The sequence below is a fragment of the Crocodylus siamensis genome, chromosome 9, assembly GCF_052110815.1.
Source record: "Crocodylus siamensis isolate JL-2025a chromosome 9, ASM5211081v1, whole genome shotgun sequence".
Taxonomy (NCBI): Eukaryota; Metazoa; Chordata; order Crocodylia; family Crocodylidae; genus Crocodylus; species Crocodylus siamensis.
In genome coordinates this window covers 67,984,879-68,005,292 of record NC_143403.1, presented here as the reverse complement: position 1 = coordinate 68,005,292, position 20,414 = coordinate 67,984,879, and the positions used below count along the sequence as shown (strand labels likewise).

Here is a 20,414-nt window from a genome sequence, read left to right as displayed (position 1 = left end):
GGGGTGAACGGAAGAACAGGGTACAGTGCTAAACCAGCCTCCGTACGGGGACCTCACCAGAGAAGGCTTGGTGCCTGCACTGCCATGCTACCCAACACACGCACATGCCAGCCTGCTGCTCACTGCTAGGACCGTCCAGATGCCAATGGTGGACATCTTGAAGGCCCACAGCAGTATCCATTGTAAGTAATGCTTCCTGCTCTCTAAGTGAGAGGACACCCATCTGAACACAGGTGGATTAACTGCTCAAAAAGTCACCGAAGTCAAGCATTCGGCAGGCCTGAGGGGTTCACGAGCGTGCATCAGAAGAGGCCTCAGTTTGCTTGGGAAGGCATCCAAGACAGGACGGGAGGCACCTCGCTGTCGGAAGAGCTGCATCTCCCTGGTGCTGCGAGGCAAAGAGATGCTCGTTTATATTAAGGACCATCTGTACCGTTTGAGGGCTCTCTGTCCCCCCTCAAAATGCAGGCAAAGGGCCAACTCAACAGCGGTGCTCCCCCAACACAGAGACGTGGGGGAGAAGCACTGCAGTCCACCTCATTTAGCAAAAAATTCACAGCAGTCGCTTGCCACCTGCAGTAGGGAGACCATAAGCACTAAAATGCCCCGACCCCCAGGCTACGGCTCATTTGCCACTGCTCCTTTCCTCCGTCACTCTCGCTTTCTCTTCCGCAGTTCTACTTTTAGCTCATTTTCTTGTCCTCCTCTTTTGGGATCCCTGTTCCCTTTCTTTGAAAGTGAACTCCCTTGTCTGTCAGCTGGTAGCTCAGAGTAGAGCGCTACTTCTCCAGGGATCTCTGTTATGTTTCCCCTATGGTTTCCTTTGTGAGATGTGATTTCCTTCTTCCCCATCCCACTCCTTATCCATATTCCCTCCCTTCCCCAAGTCTCCATGACCTGCCTTGCTTTCCACTCCCTTTGGCCAATGTGCCAATAGGCGTGTCAAGCTGCCTGTTGTACGAGCGAGGAGTAAGGGTGATCTCGTGTAAACTTGCTGCACGCTTGGTCACTGATGCTACCCAAAATTACACAGTAGAAAACACAAAAGGGACTTCACTAAAACCAAGCTGCCCAAAGACTGTTTCAAAGTTCTCCCAAAGCCCCCTTCACACTGAAGATGCCACGGGACAGCCCCAGCCTCAACGTGTTCTGCTGCCACGCCAACCCCAAATTAATCTGCAGATACATCCTAGGTGCTTACAGGGAACTTGCTGTAGGTGGCCAGACATCCTAAACCTTCTAGTGGCAAACTGAAGTCCTGGCACAGCCGAGATATGCAGGACACACAACTTTGGAGATGCGCATGCCCCAGAGTCAAAGACCTACATGCAGCTCAAATAACCAGTTGCTAGATGACCTTTTAGAATAAATAACAAGCAAAAACCAAAGAAAAATCGAGAACAGACAATAGGCAAATGGAGAGAGAAAGAAAGAAGGTTTTCGTTTAACAACAGTTCTTTCAACAGGAGTTGCATTTAAAAATGCCCAGGAGCTGCATGTTGCCATGAGCCATGGTTGGCCAACATGCGCCCTCATCAAACAGCTCAAAGATTGCAGACCCTTCACCTTCCTTACTGCAAACCGAGGCACAGAGAGGGTAGGCAACTTCCCCAAAAATGGGTTAAAAGTCTCCATCTCCAAATTCCAGTCTCCCAAGCTGCTGGCTGGTACCCTAGCCGCCAGCCAACCCCTTCTCCAGTGACACCAGCTGAGACCACCCCCACCCACATAGACAGTAAATTGCTCTTACGGCTGTCTCCATGCTTGGAGAGCTACTGTGCACAAAGAACCCGGCTCTCCTAAGACTGGGGGCAAGAGGAGTGACAAACAGGACGCTTCCTACCGTGCCTCAGCTGAAAAAAATCAGTCCACATGCATGTCTTCTCCTTCTCTGACATGAGAGCTAGGCTGTCCTGACTCTCAAATCACTTTGTTTTGGAAGAAACCCTCCTGCAGGTGGACTGGATCTATTTTCACAGTGGCTTCGAGATGCCTCTGCGGTTTCTGGAAACTCTGTCAAAACTTTGCAACCCGATGTCTTGGGGAGTTAAAAACCCAGCGTGGGAAAACAAGGCAAGAGCTTTCGGCTTTGCTGGTAAAAATTAAGCTTTTCTTTCTTTCTTTCTTTTCACAAAGGAATGAGGGGGAGCAAATCTTTCCAAAATAAAACCAAGAAAGGCCACTTGGGAAACTCCAACGTGGAGATCTCATCGGCCTCCTGATAAAATAGCAGCTTCCCATAGAATAACTGCGAGGCAGCAAGAATCGCATTCAGACAGCCATGAAGCCAGGGAAAAACCAACTCGCCCGAGCTTGCTCTCTGCTCTCGCTATACCGTCTGTATCACAAGGTCCTCGGAGAGCACGTGTGTTTTCTGGGCCACACTTGCCCATTTCCGAATGCAGGATATGCTCCTCCCTTGGTATGCTATTGAGTACCGACTCCGCACAGAGACCCAGGACCCAGCTGGCCTGTGGACATCAACAGATGTCTGCCTGGACATTTTATCTAGCCCACCGGTGACAAGAGGAGTTCCAGGTCCAACTCGCAGTCCTGATGAGATGCTCGCGGCGCTGCCTTGGATGACAGAAAAGCAGCCTGTGACGCACCGACTTCTAACAGGGTTTCTGGGGGCAGAACCAGGACAGTCATCCACTGACAGCGACAACAGAAACGTGCATGCAAAGCAAAGGCTTCATCCAGCTCCTGTGGGGTAGAAGACCTTTTTCTAAGCTGAGTGCGACCCATGACCTGACATGCACACTGTCCCCAAACCCTGACAGCGACCTCGGAGCATGCACATGCTCGCATTTCACCCGGCTTCCTCTTCTGCGGCAGCCTATGGACAGGACCCAGCTGCACAGAGAGACCGGACCTGCACCTGCCGCTCAGCAGTGGATTAGCAGAGCCTCGTCATTATAGGGCCAAAAGGGGACGCAGCCAGGACTGTGCAACTGGGAGCTGCCCAACAACCAACAGGGACAAAAGGACTGGTTCCTTTTTCCACCTCTCTTCCTCCCATTGAACCCAGGGTTTCTTCCTCTGTGATGTTCTCTCTCGTTTCGGCTAAAGGGCCATGCAGAAAATTATTCTAGGCAACCAATAACACTGCCATGGAAATGCACGGGAAGAGCAAGCAGCAGCAGGGGCCAAGCAGGCCCAGAAATGCGCTGCTCTGCAAACATCTCCAGCTGGCACACTGCGCCCAACTTATGCCACGCAGGAGGGCTGAAACAGCAGACCTCGTCATCCTTCAACACAAGGAGCCTTCAAACTCCAGGGGCTTGGGCTGCCAAAGCTTTGGGCAAAGCAAAGAAGAAAAATCAAGAAAAGAGTATTTCCGTGGGCGAGCCAAGGTCACAAAACAGGGCCCTGGAGACAGCCACGTGGCTCCCCGGTGAGGAGGCTGCCTGCGCAGAACCGCACGCCATGTTTGAAGGTGTCTCGGCAAGCTTGGCTCACGCAGTCCGGCCTTCTGTTGAACTTCTACAGCTCCATTAACTGCACGTGAGCAAGGCCTGCTTGCTCCACTAATAACGTGCATTAATGTAGATGCACATTAGCGCACATTACATGCATATTAGTGGATGCATGTAGCACCCGCAGAGGAGTGCACGTGGCTCTACAGGACGGAGAGAACGTGGGAGCAGAGATTGCAAAGGCAGTCCCCCGGACAGCAGAGACTGCACCTTCCCATCCAATCTGCTGCCTAAGAGCTTGGAGACTTGGTGTTCCTGGGCCACCGATACGAACGGGAGATGGGAGCAGATCCAGATGTCACTGGGGGCAGTGAAGTCTGCACCAGCTCCTGATGGAGTTGCAGGGTGAAGGGCCTGCTAATGCAGACACACTCGGACCAGAAGCAGGATCACAAGCACTCGTGAGCCAGGAACGGAGGATGCCCCTCAGAACAGCTTGGGGCTAGCTGGCCCCATGGCTTAAACTGGTCAAACAGAGGAATTTGCTGCTTAGCTGCAGCTGAGCACACGCTTAAACATGTTCCTCGATTTATAACCGGGTCAGTTCACATAAAGCAATGACTTCCGCTGCACCCAAAGCAAAGCAGCCCAGCAGGCTGTTCCCGGGACGGGTCATTACACCGTGCGCCCACAGCAGAGTTTCTCGGGGTCTGAAAAAACTTGGGACCAAACTCAGATGGGCCCTATCTAAATGCACATCTCCGGGCTGCAGCATGGAAAGGTGCTTGGGCCTATTCAACCCCCCTTGCAAAGCTGCCGCCAGTGATGGGAGCTGGATTGATCTGGGGGCTGGACCCGATGATCTTGCGAGGTCCTGTCCAACCCTCATGTCTGTGAATCTCTTATTTTGCCCTGTTGGGAGGTGCTGGGGAGCCGGCTCAGCCAGGTGTACCACCGTTCTCACTTCTGTCAAGCTGTTAATTTAATCAGAGGGACCAATCGCACTTCCCTCCCGCTCCACACCCCGGTAACTCCTCTGACCCAAAATAACCAAGAACATTGCCGACTCATTTAAGACACAAACATCAAACTGTCTAAAAAGGAGGCTGAATTCAATCCCCCAGAAAGCCCCAAGCAGCACAAAAACCCAGAGGGCCCCAAGGGTGGGGGGGGGGGGACCCCAAGAACGGAAAGAAAGAAAAAAGTTGTTTAATTTTGGAAAGCTTTCTATCTGCAGTCCTATCTACCGTAATGTCTCAAATACAAGCCCACTCCGCTCAGGGTAACCGGCATGCTAACTTGAGGACTGCGAGCCGCTGCGTGCTCACTGCCGGGGCTGCTTTCTGTCTTAAACTGCCCGTGTTTGCTGGCATGCTGCACTCTCCCCGCCCTCTCCGCAGCTGGAGGAGCCTGGCTGCCTGCCCTCCGCTCCAGGGAGAGAAAGGGAACAATGCCAGAAATCAGGCCAGGCTCTCTCCAAGCCCAGAGGATGCCCTGCTCCCAGCTGTGGCCACACTTTCGCTCCCCCAGCAGTACAGGCCGGTGCCCTCTCCCACCTGCAGCACAGAGCCGTGCCAAAGCCTGATCTGGAGGGGGTGAGAAAAATCCACGGACAACCTGGTGACATGGGAGTCGGCCTCCAGAAGGGAGCACCTAGAGCTGGAGCTGGGGTCCGGTGGGGGACTGACGTCTAAGCCTCCGGAGCAGCTAAGTCACAGAAGTTTGCCCATTACAGGCAGACAAATGCCGCCAGACTGCGCACAGAGCTGTGCAGGAAACAACTCGTCAGGTAAGCGGAGCAACAAGTCTCCCGCGCGCAGGACCACGGTCTCGATGTCCATCTCGATGTCCAGCCTGGGCACCCACGGAGGCCGCGACTGCAATGAACTGGCTGCCTGAGGGAGCAAACGGACAAGGGGCAGAGTACAGCACAGGTGCCAAGATGCTGGGCTCCAGGCTCTCTGGGACAACCCAAGCTTCTCCAGGCCTCACCATCTTGACTATCTGCATCCTCACAAGTCCTGGGGAGCCAAGACAGTCCTACCATCTCCCCTTACAGGGTCCCAAAGTGCAGAGATGCTATGCGATTTGCCAGACATCACACAGGCCACCTTTAAGAGTGTATCTCACGTCCCCACACTGATGCCCCAAACTGTTCTGCCTTGCACCGACTCAGTGTCTTTTGCCTATGAATCCCACCTCCCTTTTGCCTTTGCCTTCCCTCCTACCAACTCAAGAGCTGCCATGAGCCCACAGCCCACGGAGAGCAAGAGCCCCTGAGCTTGGCTCCCGCATCCCATGTGCCCCCAGCCTACCATCCAGCAGCCTTCTCCTCCCCTGAGCCTGTGCACGCACCACCTGTGTGCTCTGGGCCTGCCCGAGTAGGTTGCACACGTTCAGTAGCCGACCCCAAAGAACGGGCTCACTGCAGAGTCATGCCCCGGCCTCTTTCTGCGTCTCCACATTTGCTCTGCAGAAGGAGCCCGGCTGCCAGTATTCACGGTGGTACCATGTGGACATACTGCTGCTATCCGGGACAGACGCAGGGTTCAGTCTCAAGCTACCAAACAGTCCCCAGCCATGCCCATCACCTGACACCCTACCTGCCCCTCTCCCAACCACCTGCCAATAGCAGAAAGTCAGCTGCGGGGTGCATATACACGCCGAGATCACACCCGTGTCATGTTGCATATGGCATCTGCAGGGTTATGTCCTCCATCGTACTGGGGAGGGGATGCTAGGAACAGACTCCTCAATTCTTTTCTCCCTCCTTTGCTAACGTGACTTGAAGTTGGCGTAGCTCTTTGGATTGCACTTTCCGTCGGCACATTGGTCTCATCTGCATTCCTCGTGCAGCCACCGGAATAATATTTGCAATTTAAGGCTCAAAACATGCTTGCTCCTGGGCCTCGCACTGATGGTAGCTTCCAAACCTCCCCCCCAACCCAACCATAGCCAAGAGGTGAATGCAGACAGAAACGGCGATTGGGGCATTTCTCCAGCAGGCATCTTACCCTTTCAAAACACTGGCATGTGGCACGCTGCCAGACATCTGGATGCCTGGAAATCACGCAGAGAGACACCGTCTCCAAAAATTTACTAGTCCGGTCAAGTTCGAGGCATAAACAGCAGCCCTTCAATGGAGAGGGCGGTAGAGGGGGAATGGGGAATTGAAAAAAGTACAGGCGAACTCAGACTCATTCCAAAAATAAATCACTCAGCGCGTTGTAACGTGACGGGGATTGCCTTTATCACCAGTAAGGTTCGCATTAATCAAGGCTGGATCCTGACGGCTGTCTGTGGGTGTTTTTCTGCCGTGAGTTAGGGGCAGTCTGTTGCTGAGATAAAGGCAAGCCCACGGCAGAGCGACTACCTAGCCAGACTCGACTGCCTTTTTCTGCGATGATTCATTGCTTTGGGGGACTGGAGAAAACACCTGCAATGGATTATGGCAGAAACAAAAGGAGATTATTGATCAAACAGGTCCAACTCAGCCCACATCCTTTTAAAAATCCAGAGAGATGGTCGATACAGATTTCGGGGGGGGGGAGAGAACCCACAAAAAACAAGCTGCAACAACTCCTCCATAATCAAATATGCTGTTGGAGATAAGGTCGGCAGTAAAACCCTAGTTGAATTCATACATTTTTATCTTGTCTATGGGGATGCAACATGTGCTTACAAAGACAAACGGGCTTATTGTTCCGCTACAGTCTCCCTGCCATCAATCTCTCGGAGGCTGCTGACTTGGCCTTTTGTTTCGGAAGGTGCCCACACCACACGTAGCCTCATCTTGCATTGATTTTTGTTGCCATCTCCACACTGAGACCGTGTCTGCTGCCAGCACCATTGGCGTTACATACCAGCTGCGCAGCCCCGCATCCTTCTTAATGACTTCTCCCCCGCCCCAGCGAGCGTGGCTCTCAGCAGCGGGTTTTTTTTCCCTGGCTGGGCTGAATATGCCATTCACTGAAAAGAATTAATGCCAGCGGGAGCCGCTCTCTGTTTTTCCTGACTTCACGGTCATCTGACCAGCCTGTGCCCAGCGGGGGCAGCTCAGGCTCCGGTGCCAAAGCAGGGTGGCTGGGCCCTGCCCCAGATGGACCGCTGATGCACAACCGGAAAGATTTAGCTTCACGCCACTCCTTTGGCACCCCTGCCCCAGGCTTCTCCATAGAAGGTGCTTCATCCTGCACCCCCTCTCCCCACGTCCATCCCAGGCCCTTCTTCCAGGAACTGCCACCCCATTTGCCAACCGGCAGACACAATCCCGGAAGATCAGCACCTGCTGCTCACGGTCGTATCTGCAGTGCGACACTCACGGGGTTGCTTGCGGGCCCCTTCCTTCCACGCACTCGGTTGGGTCCAACGTGGCCAGATCTTCTGCTCCGATTTTCCAGCCCTCCACTGTCCTCCCACATCATCACCTTGACCTCTGCCTTGGCCAGTGCCGCCTCCTCTCCCTCTCTTGCCTGCAGGCCCCATCGTACAGCCGCATAGGCCAGGAACCACCTCTTTGACCCATGGCTGCTAAGCAACTTCTTTCCCTTCCCTCTTTTCCTTTAAACCCCTTCCTTCCAAGGAGATGTCCGCCTCACCTTCATTACATCCCATTTTCGGATCCTATTTTATCTTATGCTCCTACCTCTCACTTATCTTTATTAGGCTCTTATTTGCATGACTGCAGCGCGAGCGGACCCGCACGAGATCCTTCCCGTCCCAACATCATGCGCACAAGAGTAAAGGGACCGCACCTGCCCCAAAGACTTTACTACCCTAAACCGAGGAAAAAATGGGGAGACAGGAAGCTTACTTCCCAGGTACTGCCAGGGAAATGAGGCACAGAGGGATCAGAGGTGAATTCTGCTGAAGTGTCCAAGTGATTTAGAAACCCAAGTGCCACAGACGGTCAGCTCTCCACAGCTCCATACCAAAGCTATGCTCCTCCCCAACGGCCTTCTACACCAAGCAGTTGCGGCCACAAGATTGCTTTCAAACCTCCACGACCGTAGCAATCATCTCTACCTTTCCTTTTCAAGGCGCTTCTTTTAGCCAGTCCTGGCCGCCAATCTTTCCAGCGACGTCCCCTCAGAGATGCAGTGAACCAGGCCATTTCCTCCGCGACGGTGCACGCGCGTGGTTGGAGCACCTGCCGTCTGGAGCCAGCCCAGCAAGAGCGCCCATGAGACCACCTTCTTCACCGCTATCCGAAGCCAAAGCCGGACCTGGCCAAAAAGCACCGCACCTCCTGGCTTCGGCACAAGGCTCAGCACCGATGGTGGCTGTCACAGAGCCAAAGCAGGTGAAACGTGAAGAGGGGGAGGAAAAACACTGCACAGCTTCGTATCTCTAGCAGGGTCATTTGAGGATCCTCATTACCACGTAGATGGCACATTTCCCCCTTTGCATGAATCCACTGAATTGTTGCAATGGCTTTTAACTCAGCGAGGCATCCCATAGATCAACAAGGCCCCTTAAAGAAGTGGAGATTTAGTGGCTTTGAAGCAACTGAAAACAGCTACGATCCCACTCAGGAAAGGGAAAAAAAAAAATCAGCAGCATTTCAGGTAAGTCCCACGTAGCAGGGCAAATGGATGGTGAACGGCAAGTGCTGCAAGCTAAGCCTCCGCTGGCAAGGAGACAGAAGCCCAAGTAGGGAATTAGGTGTTCTCATTCCCTTCCCTTTACTTTCATGCTAGCCCAGACACATTACAGAGAGCAAACATGAAATAAAACACTGCTGAATCGTCTGGGGCTCGGGTAATGCTTCACCAGAGACTGAAAGCTATTTTTTGAGAGACACCATTCGAGTGCTCATGTTGGCAGATTGATCAAAGTTGCCATTTCGTTTCAAGGTATGTTTTTTATTTCCCAGCCATTCCTTAAACTCCAATAAAACGTGAGGTGCGGTACAATGGAAAGCACTCAGCTGGAGGAGACTACCTCGGAGGGGATTTGAAAAGCCTCCAACACCGTGACGCAGCTGGAATTAAGAATTACTCTGCTTTTTGCAGCTGTTGTGAAGGGCTTTCTGCAGCCCGGGGGCAGCTGATGTGTGGCTCTCTATGATGTGGCCAGACACAGGGTAGAAAACCGTCACATCGACACCCTACGCACCTCTGCAAGTCTTTCCGGAAAGGCCATTCTGCAATATAAAAATCACTGGGAGCAGTCCAGGCAGACCAGTGAGTGCTAGCTTTTTCTGGCCGGTGTGGCCCTGTACCCTCCCCGAGTGCCACCTTCACTGCCCCATCTGCTGCTCTGCTTTCTGCTCCCTGCCCTATCTGTCGCTGTGTTGCCGGTTCCTTCCCCTATGCACTGTGTGCCACCCCCAGAGGCTGCCCCTGCCACTTGTGGCATGCATGCTGCACGTCTGCCACCTCCGAGACAAACCCTGGATGGAACTTGGCCGGGAGCTTGGAGTAAAATGCCAGCGGATCTTTAATGACCAGGCACGGTTGGGACCTTGCATTACTGCACTGGGACAGGGCTGCAGGGGCTATGCTGGAGAGAGCCACCGGCATCCCCGTGTTCATGCAACCCAATACAAGGGCATCATCTTCGAACCAGCCGGGGAGATCACTGCTATGCCAGCTGACAGCACCACCTGGATGGGCAAGTCCTCACCAGGCTGATTCCATCTAGCTCATGAGATCCAATACGGAAGCCCTCTAACTTGATACTGGCAGTTTACAAAGCAGATTATCCAAACGTAGTCTCTCCTTAATGCTTAATAAGAGTGCACTGTACTCAGAGTCTTGCCAAGACCACGGAGGAAACACATATGCTGGAACACACGCATTTCCATTCCAGTTGGTTGTACGGTACCACCACTGCACATTACAGCTGCCTTTATTAATCCACAGATGAAATTAAAGCATTTGAGATTACTTTTCCCCACCCCCCCATTTTGAATGCCTGCTAATAGGGGGTTGTGCTTTGGCAGCAAGAACCACATCCAAGACATCGTTTTGCAATGCGATGATGATCTCTGCCTTTAAATATGGAGGGCACTGGCTGAAGAGAGACAATGTGATTAAGGAGCTCATGACCTAATTTGCTGGAAATACCACGGCGGGGTTGTGGATTTCCAGCTGCACAAAAGATGAACCTGGGGACAAGGAGGAGACACAGACTGTCTGGAGGGCCAGGCTTGGAAATGAAGGACAAAATTCTGCATTCACAAAAGTCAACAGGAAATTTGCTTTGGACTGCAAGATCCCAACCAGGCTCTTTATTGTTTCCCATTTGTACAACACTGATACCTAGCAGTGCCAGCACAGCCCGGGACTCCAGAAGCTGCACGAGCACAGGAAGAGAAAGTCACTGTCCCAGACATCCTATAATCCAAGCGTAAGACAACAGACACACCAAGGAGCACGGAGAGACAAGCTGCTACTGATCCAAACACCAGGCACCGAACCGCCGTTCAGTTGCTTGTAGGCATGGCGGCAAAGCTAAGTTTTAAAGGAGAGATTTGATGGAGCATAACACGGAAGCTCTGCAGAGACAGTTAGGGGCCCACACGCCATGCAGGAAGCGCAGCACAGGAGATGAGATGGTATCCAGCTGCCTATTTGAAATACTGGAGCTTAGCGCTTGCTTAAATGCAACTAGCTCCAGTTTCCATCTGAACATGGATATCCCAGCAGAAGAGGTCCCTCTAGATAAAAGGACATGATTCACTGGCAGAGCAGCATGTAGGAAGCACATGTAGTTGTGCAGTGAGATTTCTTGCATTAGCACGGCACAGACGTGCATACACGCGTGCACACGTGTCAAAAATAACACTTCTTCTGATGCACCCCATCCTGGATACTCTTGAGTTAAGAGATGCTGCATCCAGAGACCTGGTGTCTCAAAACTACTGGACTCCCCTTAACTTGCACCGTCAGGCACGAGCCCCCATCCCGTGCCAGTCCTACAGCCATAACGCATCAGGGCGCAGGTGGGAGAATTATGACCATTAAGGAAGACACAGCAGGAAACTGGATAATGTACTAGGAGAGGCCTTCTTGCCCCACTGAACACAGGTTATAAAGAGAGATTTAAAAGGAAAAGATGGATCCAAGCTATAAAAGGGAACCGAGTCAACCTACGGATACAGACTGTAAGCAGATCAAACAGAATATGGTTTCCTGAGAGAGAGCATGAACTTAGTCCTAAGCTTAACTTTCTGGTGCATCCTAATGGTCTCTCTCACCGTGAGCTAAAGATCACAGGACATTCAATAAGCCATTCCTCTGTTCATTGCCTGGGCAAGACAGGAACAGACAAAACAGCCCAATATTGGGCAGCTCCAGCTAAGGATTAACATGGAGAAACATTGCTTTCCCTCTCAGTTCAGTCTAGAAACAAAAGAAAAATCAGTCACCACTGCAGAATTCAGCCACTGAAAACGGTTTTGCTGCTTTCCATTAAGGATACGTACAGCTGTACACATGTTGGAGATGTTATAGGCCTTTACGTTCCTTCAAAAAAAAAATGCAGGTGTGCCCCCCAACTCTTTTTTTTTCTTTTTCCAAGTTCCTTAGCATCGTGGCTCTCGATGCTCTTGTCAGCCGTCTAAAAGTCTGGACCTTTTTCGGCAACACTTTCTGGCAATGCCTTTCAGAAGTTTAATTATGCCCCGTGGGCAAAAACTACGTCATGTGGTTAATTCAGAAATACATCACCTTTCTCCTCTCTGGCTCTCATCCTCACATTAAGGAAAAAAAAAGGGGAAAATGAAGCATCCTATCTGCCTTCTCCAAGTTTGGTCTGCCCTTCATCACACCCACCTCGACTTAGAAGGGGTGCAAACGAAACCAAATACATTTTTTCAAGTTTATTCTCATGGAGAAAAGTTTCTTCAAGCCCCAGAACAATTTCCCACCTCCTTTCCTGGGCTGCTTCCTACAAAAGTAGCACAAACTGCATCCCATGACAGGAGTGACCCGGCAGAGACATGCAAGTAAATCCCATGCCGCGGGTCCTATGAAAACAGCAAATCAACGTCAGCACAAAAATCGGTCGGATCTCCTTGCCCAGCCCGTTCCACCAGGGCTCAGCTCTGTCCCCATGGCCATGGCCAAGTGCCAGCTGGCAGTGCTGCCGAGAGAGGACGTCCGCAAAATGGCCAAGCAAAACCAAGCACAAGAAGCAGACCACAGAGGCAGCCGTGCTCCTTCTACCCTCTCAATGGGAGGCCAGGCATGTTGCACAGGGCCTTGGGCAGGGGTCCCCGCATGTGTGATAACATGGCGGGGGGGGAGAAATCGCTCTGATTTTATGGAGCAGGAAACCACCCTTTTGGACTTCTGCTGCCTGAAGTTAGGTCCCTCTTTCCCCACCCTGCTTCCAACCACCTAAAAGGCCTGTGTACCTTGGGAAGATTTAATGGGGCAATAAAAAAACCCAGCATTTACATAAGAGCAACGCCAGCAAAACCACTCCGACAACATGAACAGGACGAAATGCATGCAGCATTCCTGCCAGCCGGCGAAGAGGGCAGGCCCCAGGCGCCCACGCTGGTGTTCGGTTCGGTTCTGTTCACTGCAGGTCAGATCGCTTCTGCTTTCTTCTCGTGATGCCAAGGACTTGGAAGACCAAAAAGCCTGAGCTCCCCCACTTTCCCAAAACCCTGCGAGGAGCAGCTGCTGGAATCAGGCTCTCCGACATGCTGGCTCACGCTCCCCACTTCTCCGGGCCCGTCTTCTTCCTCATGTCGCAAGCCGGAAAGAATTTGCCCGTTGAGGTCCGTTTGCTCCCTGATCCGAACAGGCAGAGGGTGCTTGTGAAACTGCACGTACGCCGCACTTGTCGGAGCAAGACTCAGGAAAACCGAACCAGGTGAACACAGGTCTCTTGGTTCCCTGGGATGAAAAGCTGCCTTGTGCAAAGTAAACGCAGGCAGACGAGGAGCCCCATGCAACGCGTACAAGCAAGGTAATTCAGCCAAAAGCTTGCCCTTTTGCCCACCCAACCCCATGGGCTAGCACAGAGCCTTCCAAACCCCGACGCGGCTGCCCGGGCAGCTCCACTGAAGTGCAACCGGGGGTTGGCGGGGAGGGGGGCAGGTGTGTTAATAAGGACATTTCAGGCCTGTGCTGACGTTTCCCGGATACACAGGCTTTCGAGCAGGATCTTTAAATGTGGGCACAGCAGACTTTGCAGTTCAAAGGGGTCTCTGTTCGGGAGCGATCTGTGGGACGAGGCACTGACATTTATCATAAACACCTTGCTGTAACACGCCACGCTGCTGGCTCCCAAGAGCAGCCTTACGACGATGTTCCATGCTCCGACACCTAATAAGATTTGTTTAAGCAGCTTGCAGCGACTGAAGCCATTCCACTACGGAAAGTCTTTCCTGTTAAGGGCTTAAGTCTAAAAACAGTCAAGCAGCCAGGATGAGCAAGCATGGGTGTGGGCGACCTGGCACAGGAGAGAGAGGCAGCACTCAGACAACTTCGCCCTTGCTGGCTCCCGGACATCAAGCAAAGCACTGCCTCGTGGATAACAGGATTAAGGGAGAACCGCTTTGCCAGCAAACCCCGCTCCAAAAGGGCAACTGCTTTGCATGGAAACTATTTCTTCAGGACACAATCCAGCTTCTTCCCCACACCCCCGGTCACTCTGGGCCGATTGCAGAAATGTTGCCCATCTTCCTGTGTGTGATACAACTGGCCTGCACTGCTTTCTAGTTCGCTGGGGAGCTAAAGGAGGGCAGCAAGAGCTTTGATGCCAAGGCACAGCGGTTTGAGCAGAGATCTCGGGTCCAACCATCTAGAGCAGTGACTCTCAACCAAAGTGCCGCGAGACCCTTTCAGGGGTGCCGTGGACTGTCACTCAGCGTCAGCACTGCTAGGCGTGCAAACACAATTCACAAGTCATCCTCCCTGGCAATCTTCAAAAAACGTCTCGACGCCTATCTTGCGGGGATCGTTTGAACCCGGCAGTCTTTCCCGCCCACATGCAGGGGGGCTGGATGCGACGATCTGTAAGGTCCCCTCCAGCCCCGAACAACTATAAGATACGCTCAGAGATTTCAAAGAAGTTAAAAACATTTAGACCTGCTGCAGCCCCTTCTTAGTTCTTTGCAACAGGGGAAGAGGGGAAAAAAAAAATTCACTCTAGCATTTTTCTGTCGTTAAAAAGCAAGTGAAAACTAAGAGCTGGCATTTTCCGAGGGGCACCTGGAGCTTATCGAATGTTGCCTTGAGTCTAAAAAGGTTGAGAGCCACTACTCTAGGGCTTGATTCTGGGCTGAGTCACCTTTGGCAAAATGCTTTTACCATTTCTTGCTTTAGTTGCTTCTTCGGGTTAACGGAAGATAGGACCTTTCACCTAAGGGACAACAGCGACGAGCCAGAAATAAAGAGAAAGGACCCTTGAATTCCCCTCAAACTAAAACAGGCAGCATGCTTGACAAACACTACAAAGAGGGGGTCGGGCTGCCAGACTGCAGGGTAAAGCAGCCCATCTGCCTCCCCTGCGGAAAGCACACAAGCCCTCCAACAGATGTGGGCACCAAAGGCCAGGCTTGCTGGGGAGCATCCAGGGAAGGGTGGCATCCAGGGAAGGGTGCTAGCCACCTGATTCAGCATGCACAAAAAGAGCCAAACAGAGCGCAGTGGAGGCACAGCTCTCCAACTCCACGCACGCGGTTAACCGCACTTCCCCTCTACTCCCAACGTTCAGCTCTTGTCGCATTTGTTTGGTTTTCCCTGGGAAAAAAGGGAGACCCACCAAAGCTTGTACGAGCAACCAACTGGAGCCTCAAGCTGCCACTGGGACAGGCGGCAGGAGGACGTGTGGAAGAAAGGGAAGCGAGCACGGAGGGATGGAGACGATGGAGGGAAGAATTGAGACTATGAAAGGAAAGAACAAAATCCCATGAGAGAAGGAAGTGTGCTTTGATTCTCTATGGTGGCCTGCATCAGCATAAGCTGACAAATCTGAATCACTGCCCCAGACCACGTGGCCACGCAAAGCTGCTCCAGGATGGAGCTGGGGTGGGAATGGAAACAGTCTGTCTTACCGCATGTGGCCGAGCAATCTGAACAGGGTAGGACATGGCGTGAGTGGGGTAGCGTGGCTCCGCGGCCCTCCAGCTCGGGGTCACGGGCTGCGTAGACCCGGACATGTTGAAGCAGTGGATGCGCCGGTAGTCTCCTCTGAATCTTCCCCCTTGAAGAACTAGGAAATCCAAGAGCTCCTCTTCATTGTGTACGAGCCAGAGGCATCACACTGCAACTGCAAGGAAACAGGAAAGCAGCAGATTAAAACTTGAGCTAACCACAGTCCAGCAAGACAACCGAAAAACATCAAGCCGCAGATGGTTTCCAAACCCCGACCGCCTTAACTTTTCTCAAATGCACTTTCTTCTGCTTGTCACGCTCTGCTTGGTTGGTTTTAAGGTGGAACGGCATTCCTACCCCATGCGAGCCCAAGGAAAGGTTAGCCAGATGCTGTTCCAGCTGATTTATCGATAGGCATTGCTGCAACCTGCAGTGCCTCAAACGTTAGCCTGCTTAAGGCTGGGATTGGGTACCTGCAGGCAGCTCTGTCGGGTCCAGCGGACTCTACCAAAGTGCTGCTTGCAGGATCAAAGCCACAAAGCCTTCCTCAGAGGCAGAAAGGTCTTCTTGGGGGGCAGCCCTGCTCCAAGGGCACTGAAAGGGAGCTCTGCTATTGCCTTCAGCGAGCGCAGAAGGCAGTCAGCTGCCTTCACAGGGGGCAATGCAATGAAGGAAAAGAAAATTTAGGATGAGGGCCAGGAAAGCCAGGAGCTCTGGGGAGACTCGGAGAAGTGGCACAAAAAGTCGATTCCTCGAGTCCCTTTGAACTTAATTAGAAACAACACCGGTGAACAGGCAAGACGCAACCATTTTGTAACAGGCCACTTGATACAGGTGCGCTGGCCAGCCCCTGCTCTACAGCCATTTGAAAGCCTAGTGCTTTCGGCGCTACAGACACAGTAAGCTTCATGCCATCTTTAGCTGTTACTGCCAACAGCTCTCTCTCCTCTTTCCCCTCCTCCTTCCTCTCCCCTGCATACATTTCTTCCCCTGTCCTCCTTTGACCGCTCTCACACTGCTTGCGTCCATCCGACTGAAGTGCTGATCCTGCAAATGCCCACCCACGGGGGGGGGCGGCGGCTTTATGCAAGAAAACAGTTCCCCCCAGCTCCACAGCACCTCTCCCAGACACGTGTGCAAGACTGGAGCTCTAGACTAAAAACCAAAGGCTGCTTTGAGTGCTTCACACCTCCCCGCTGCTCTGTAAAATAGTCGAGCGCTAACAGGCAAACCGGGTGCCAAGCCCAAGTGGAGACACTGCCGCACGCCAAGCACCCGCATCACAAACGTGTTGGATGCTTTGCGGCCTTTTGCAGCCAAAAGTACCCACGAGCTCCTTGTCGCCCCAGCCAGAGATTTATTCAAGTTGTTGATTTTTATGGACACTTCAAACCATTTACTTGGAGAGGATTTTAATACTTGGCCCCGTCAGGATTTCAACCCAGAGCAACTAATGTCTGAATGCTGCCCCTTTTGACCAGCTGTTGAAGCGGCATTAACCGTTACTCCACTCGTAACAATTCATTATAAAATCGAGGATAAGTTTCCACTGCCGCCTGGATTTGGAAGATCTCCCATGCATTAAAAAAAAGAACCAAAAAACCCCAACCCTGCAGCACATCTGGGTTCAAAAGACAATCAAATATAGTTACTCCAGCTCATCTCTGCACATGCTACCTCTGACCACCACCCACCACCGTCTTCTCTCTCGCTCGTTCATGCTCACACACATGTGCAATTTCTAGCTAGGGGTAGTCACACATGCATAGGTGCTTGCAAAGGCGTGTCAGATGCATGGATCCCCTGCATCAGGATAAAGGAAGAGGCACAGAAGAAAAGACAAAACTTACAGCACCGTTAGCTGTAGCTTGGCCTCTTTCAAGCTTTTCTTAGGCACTGCTACAGTCAAGAGCACGGGGAGGCCAACTGAATGTGACAAAATGAAACAGCACTAACATGCATGAAAAAAAGAGCATGGGGGAGGAGGAAAAAAGAGGAAGCTGCATTTTTTTTTCCTTGGGACCACAGCTCAACCCCTGTTAACAACTGCTTTGCTAATCTGCTGCAAGCACACAGGCTGGAGGAACCAGGCTTCCTTACCATTTTGCCCAGATGCCCCAGGCACAGATGAAATCACAATAACTAATGGGCTCCGGCTGCAGATAAAACCTTTGCGGTCCCTCCTCCCACGCGCGCTCGAGACGCAGGGAGGAACCTGCTGCGGTGCACGGACGCCGCGTGACGGGAGTAAGGGAACACTGCTGCAGATGACCGCTGCGATGGACAACCCTGCCGGACTTCAAAACTCCTCCCGAGTGCTGGAGAAGCCCCCGAGCAAGCCGGCGGTCTGCACAGCCGCCTCTGGGGAGAAGGGCGCTGCACTCTGAGAAGGCAACAGCGATATCAGAAAGAGGAGCCAAGCACCTTGACTCACGAGTCCCCTGCCCTGCCCGCTTGTCACAGCGCAGCTCATTAAGTTGTTGGACGGGGGGCGGGGGCTGGCTTCCACCCACATGCACGCGTTCCCATGGGAGTTTGACCCAGGGAGGTGCCCAGAGCCCGGAGGCCCCAGCTCTGCCCCACAGACAGGCCGACAATCTCACCGAACAGGAACTCGGTGCTACTCGATGGAATTCACCCTGCAGGGACAGGAAAACCCCTGCAGACCAAGGGGGACTTTTTAAGGTACTCAAGTGGTAGCACTCATTTAATATAGTTCCCTTATGACTACCTAACTTCCCCTTGTGCTTCTGATCCAATGGTTCCTACCCTCACCGCTTGTGCAGGGCTGGTACTGTACTACAAGCAGCTTTTAAATCACCCCACCACCGCAACGCAGCCATCCCTAAAGCCGACAGTACGCCCGAGGCCCCTGGAGACATGCGAGGCATCTTCCTCCGATCTGCTCCGTGTCCAGCCACCTCCACTCGCAGCCTACAAAGCATTAACAGGATCACAAAAGGCACCGCAAGGACCCTTAGCCGTTAGCGGCTTTCAGCAAGCCAACTGCTTCGTGCAAAGCCGGGGGACTCAACAGGTGGGTTCATAGATTGCTTGGTGCCTTCCCAGCTGTCTGAATTAAAGCAACCCGATGACTTTTTGCCAGCGAGATGAAAAGTTGCAACCGGCTTTAGAACCTGGCACCAGCTGGACTGCGCGCCCCAGCAAAGGCTACCAGCGATAGCCCCGAGAGGCTTTTCAGATCGTGCTAATGCAACTGGCTCCGGGGACTGCAGCATTCGAGGTCATTCCCAAACACCCCTCGCGGTTCACTCCCCAGCCAGGAGCGCGGGACATCACAAGGGCCTCGCATTACTGGCGTCTACAACTACCATGCTTTCCTTGCAAGCTGTTCCTGAAAAGCTGGGCATAAAAAAGATCCAACAGCACGCGGCAAGCGGAAGAGCAGCGCTATGCTCACTAAAGGCAAGGAATGTCATGCCGGCAATAAAAACTCTAGAGGCATGTTTAGAAAGTCTTAAATGAGCCGTGCAGTAGGTGAGCTGTAGGTTGGACAAAGCCAAGGACAGGGCCATACGAGGTCAACTGAGTGCTGTGACCACATGGACCTTTTGATAGGTATCTGCCGATGCCAGCATCCAGCGCTCCAGCTCAATTAAAGCTACTTTTCCATAGGAATCAGAGTGGAGCACATGGGTCGCTTCTCTGCGCAAAGATGAGAGCAGCAGCAAGCCGCCAGGGGCAGGAGGTAGTCAAAATGTGGGAGGTCAAACGTCGCCTAGAGCAGAGAGAGGCTTCAGTGACCAGGCACTTGTGCCGAACCGCAATGGCATCTCTTTGCCAGGCCCCAGCTTTTAAAATAAAGAGGGGGAACACGTCCAACAGCAGCGGAAGATAAATGGAAATAAAGTGACAGGCAGGCAGCTAGCAACTTAGCCTGCAGAACCAAATGATTAGGTTACTGCTTGCCCTTCTGATTTTGTCCAGGAGCAGACATCGTCTCACAGGAAAAGTATTTCTCTCGCCCAGCGGAGACTCTCCATCACAGACGGTTTTATGCTCAGACCTGCATTACCCATCACAGCTTTTCGGTATGAATAGATTTACAGCCTCTGATTCAAACCAGGAGAAGGCAGAGGCAGACAGGCAGTTACCGGCAAAATTGAGCACAGGTGTGTGTCTGCAGCCGTGCAGATCAGGCAACAACGGCTTGAAGAGGCTCCTGAATCAGGGCATTTGCACCGGTTTGGACCGATCAGCTGGCTTTGAGTGGCATGTGCCACGTGTCACCTGTTACTCCATAACGGGGGGGGATCCATAATGGGGGGTGTTAGAAGACACCTAGATAGCTAACAGCAGGTGTCCTAGGCTCTTTCTCTAGGCTCTGTTAACTTGTTTTCTAGGATTTTCACCTTTTTACTCTTCATTAACACATGCTAGCACTCTGGCCTCTCCATTAAGTGATCATGACCACCCGTGCTGATGGTCCCAATCTTCATGGATAGCAGTAGTGGAGCTGGAGGCAGTCACAATAATAGTTGTTAGACCTCCCTCACCTCTGGGGGCTGTGCAGCTAATGGTTAACCCCCCCCTCGACTCTTCCTACCCCATTACTGTCCAAGCCTACATCCCCACTAATGGTTAAATAGCTGCTCATATCTACAACCTATAAAACCGTATTGGCCGTTCCACAAGCACAGGCACCTTTTGTACCTTGTATGCCTTGGAAATGGTAGCCATCGCCCTCACGTCCAATTTCACCAGGCTCTGGATCAAGTTCTCTCTTTTAAATGTGAATGCAATTCAAGCAACAGCGGGTGACTTGGAGTCACGTCCCTGCTGCCATCGGGAAGGAGCATGAGGCGGCTGGTATAGCAGGTGCCGTGTGCCCCGAACGCGTGGCACTTGTTTCATCCGTGGATACGGCGGGCATTCCCTGTTGTACGGCAGCGATTTTGGTTTCCAGCATCTGGCC

At 52.4% G+C, this 20,414-nt stretch overlaps 1 protein-coding gene across 25 annotated transcripts in view; it reads right to left on the bottom strand.

The window, feature by feature from the left end:
• Window positions 1-20,414, bottom strand: part of NCOR2 (nuclear receptor corepressor 2) — a 335,757-nt gene that overhangs the window by 229,424 nt on the left and 85,919 nt on the right. For all 25 annotated transcript variants that reach the window (XM_090062093.1, XM_090062092.1, XM_090062105.1 and 22 more), the window contains one exon: window positions 15,439-15,653. In XM_090062093.1, coding sequence (XP_089918219.1) covers window positions 15,439-15,543 — 105 coding nt within the window. In that variant the 5' untranslated portion in view covers window positions 15,544-15,653. The remainder of the gene's footprint in view (window positions 1-15,438; window positions 15,654-20,414) is intronic.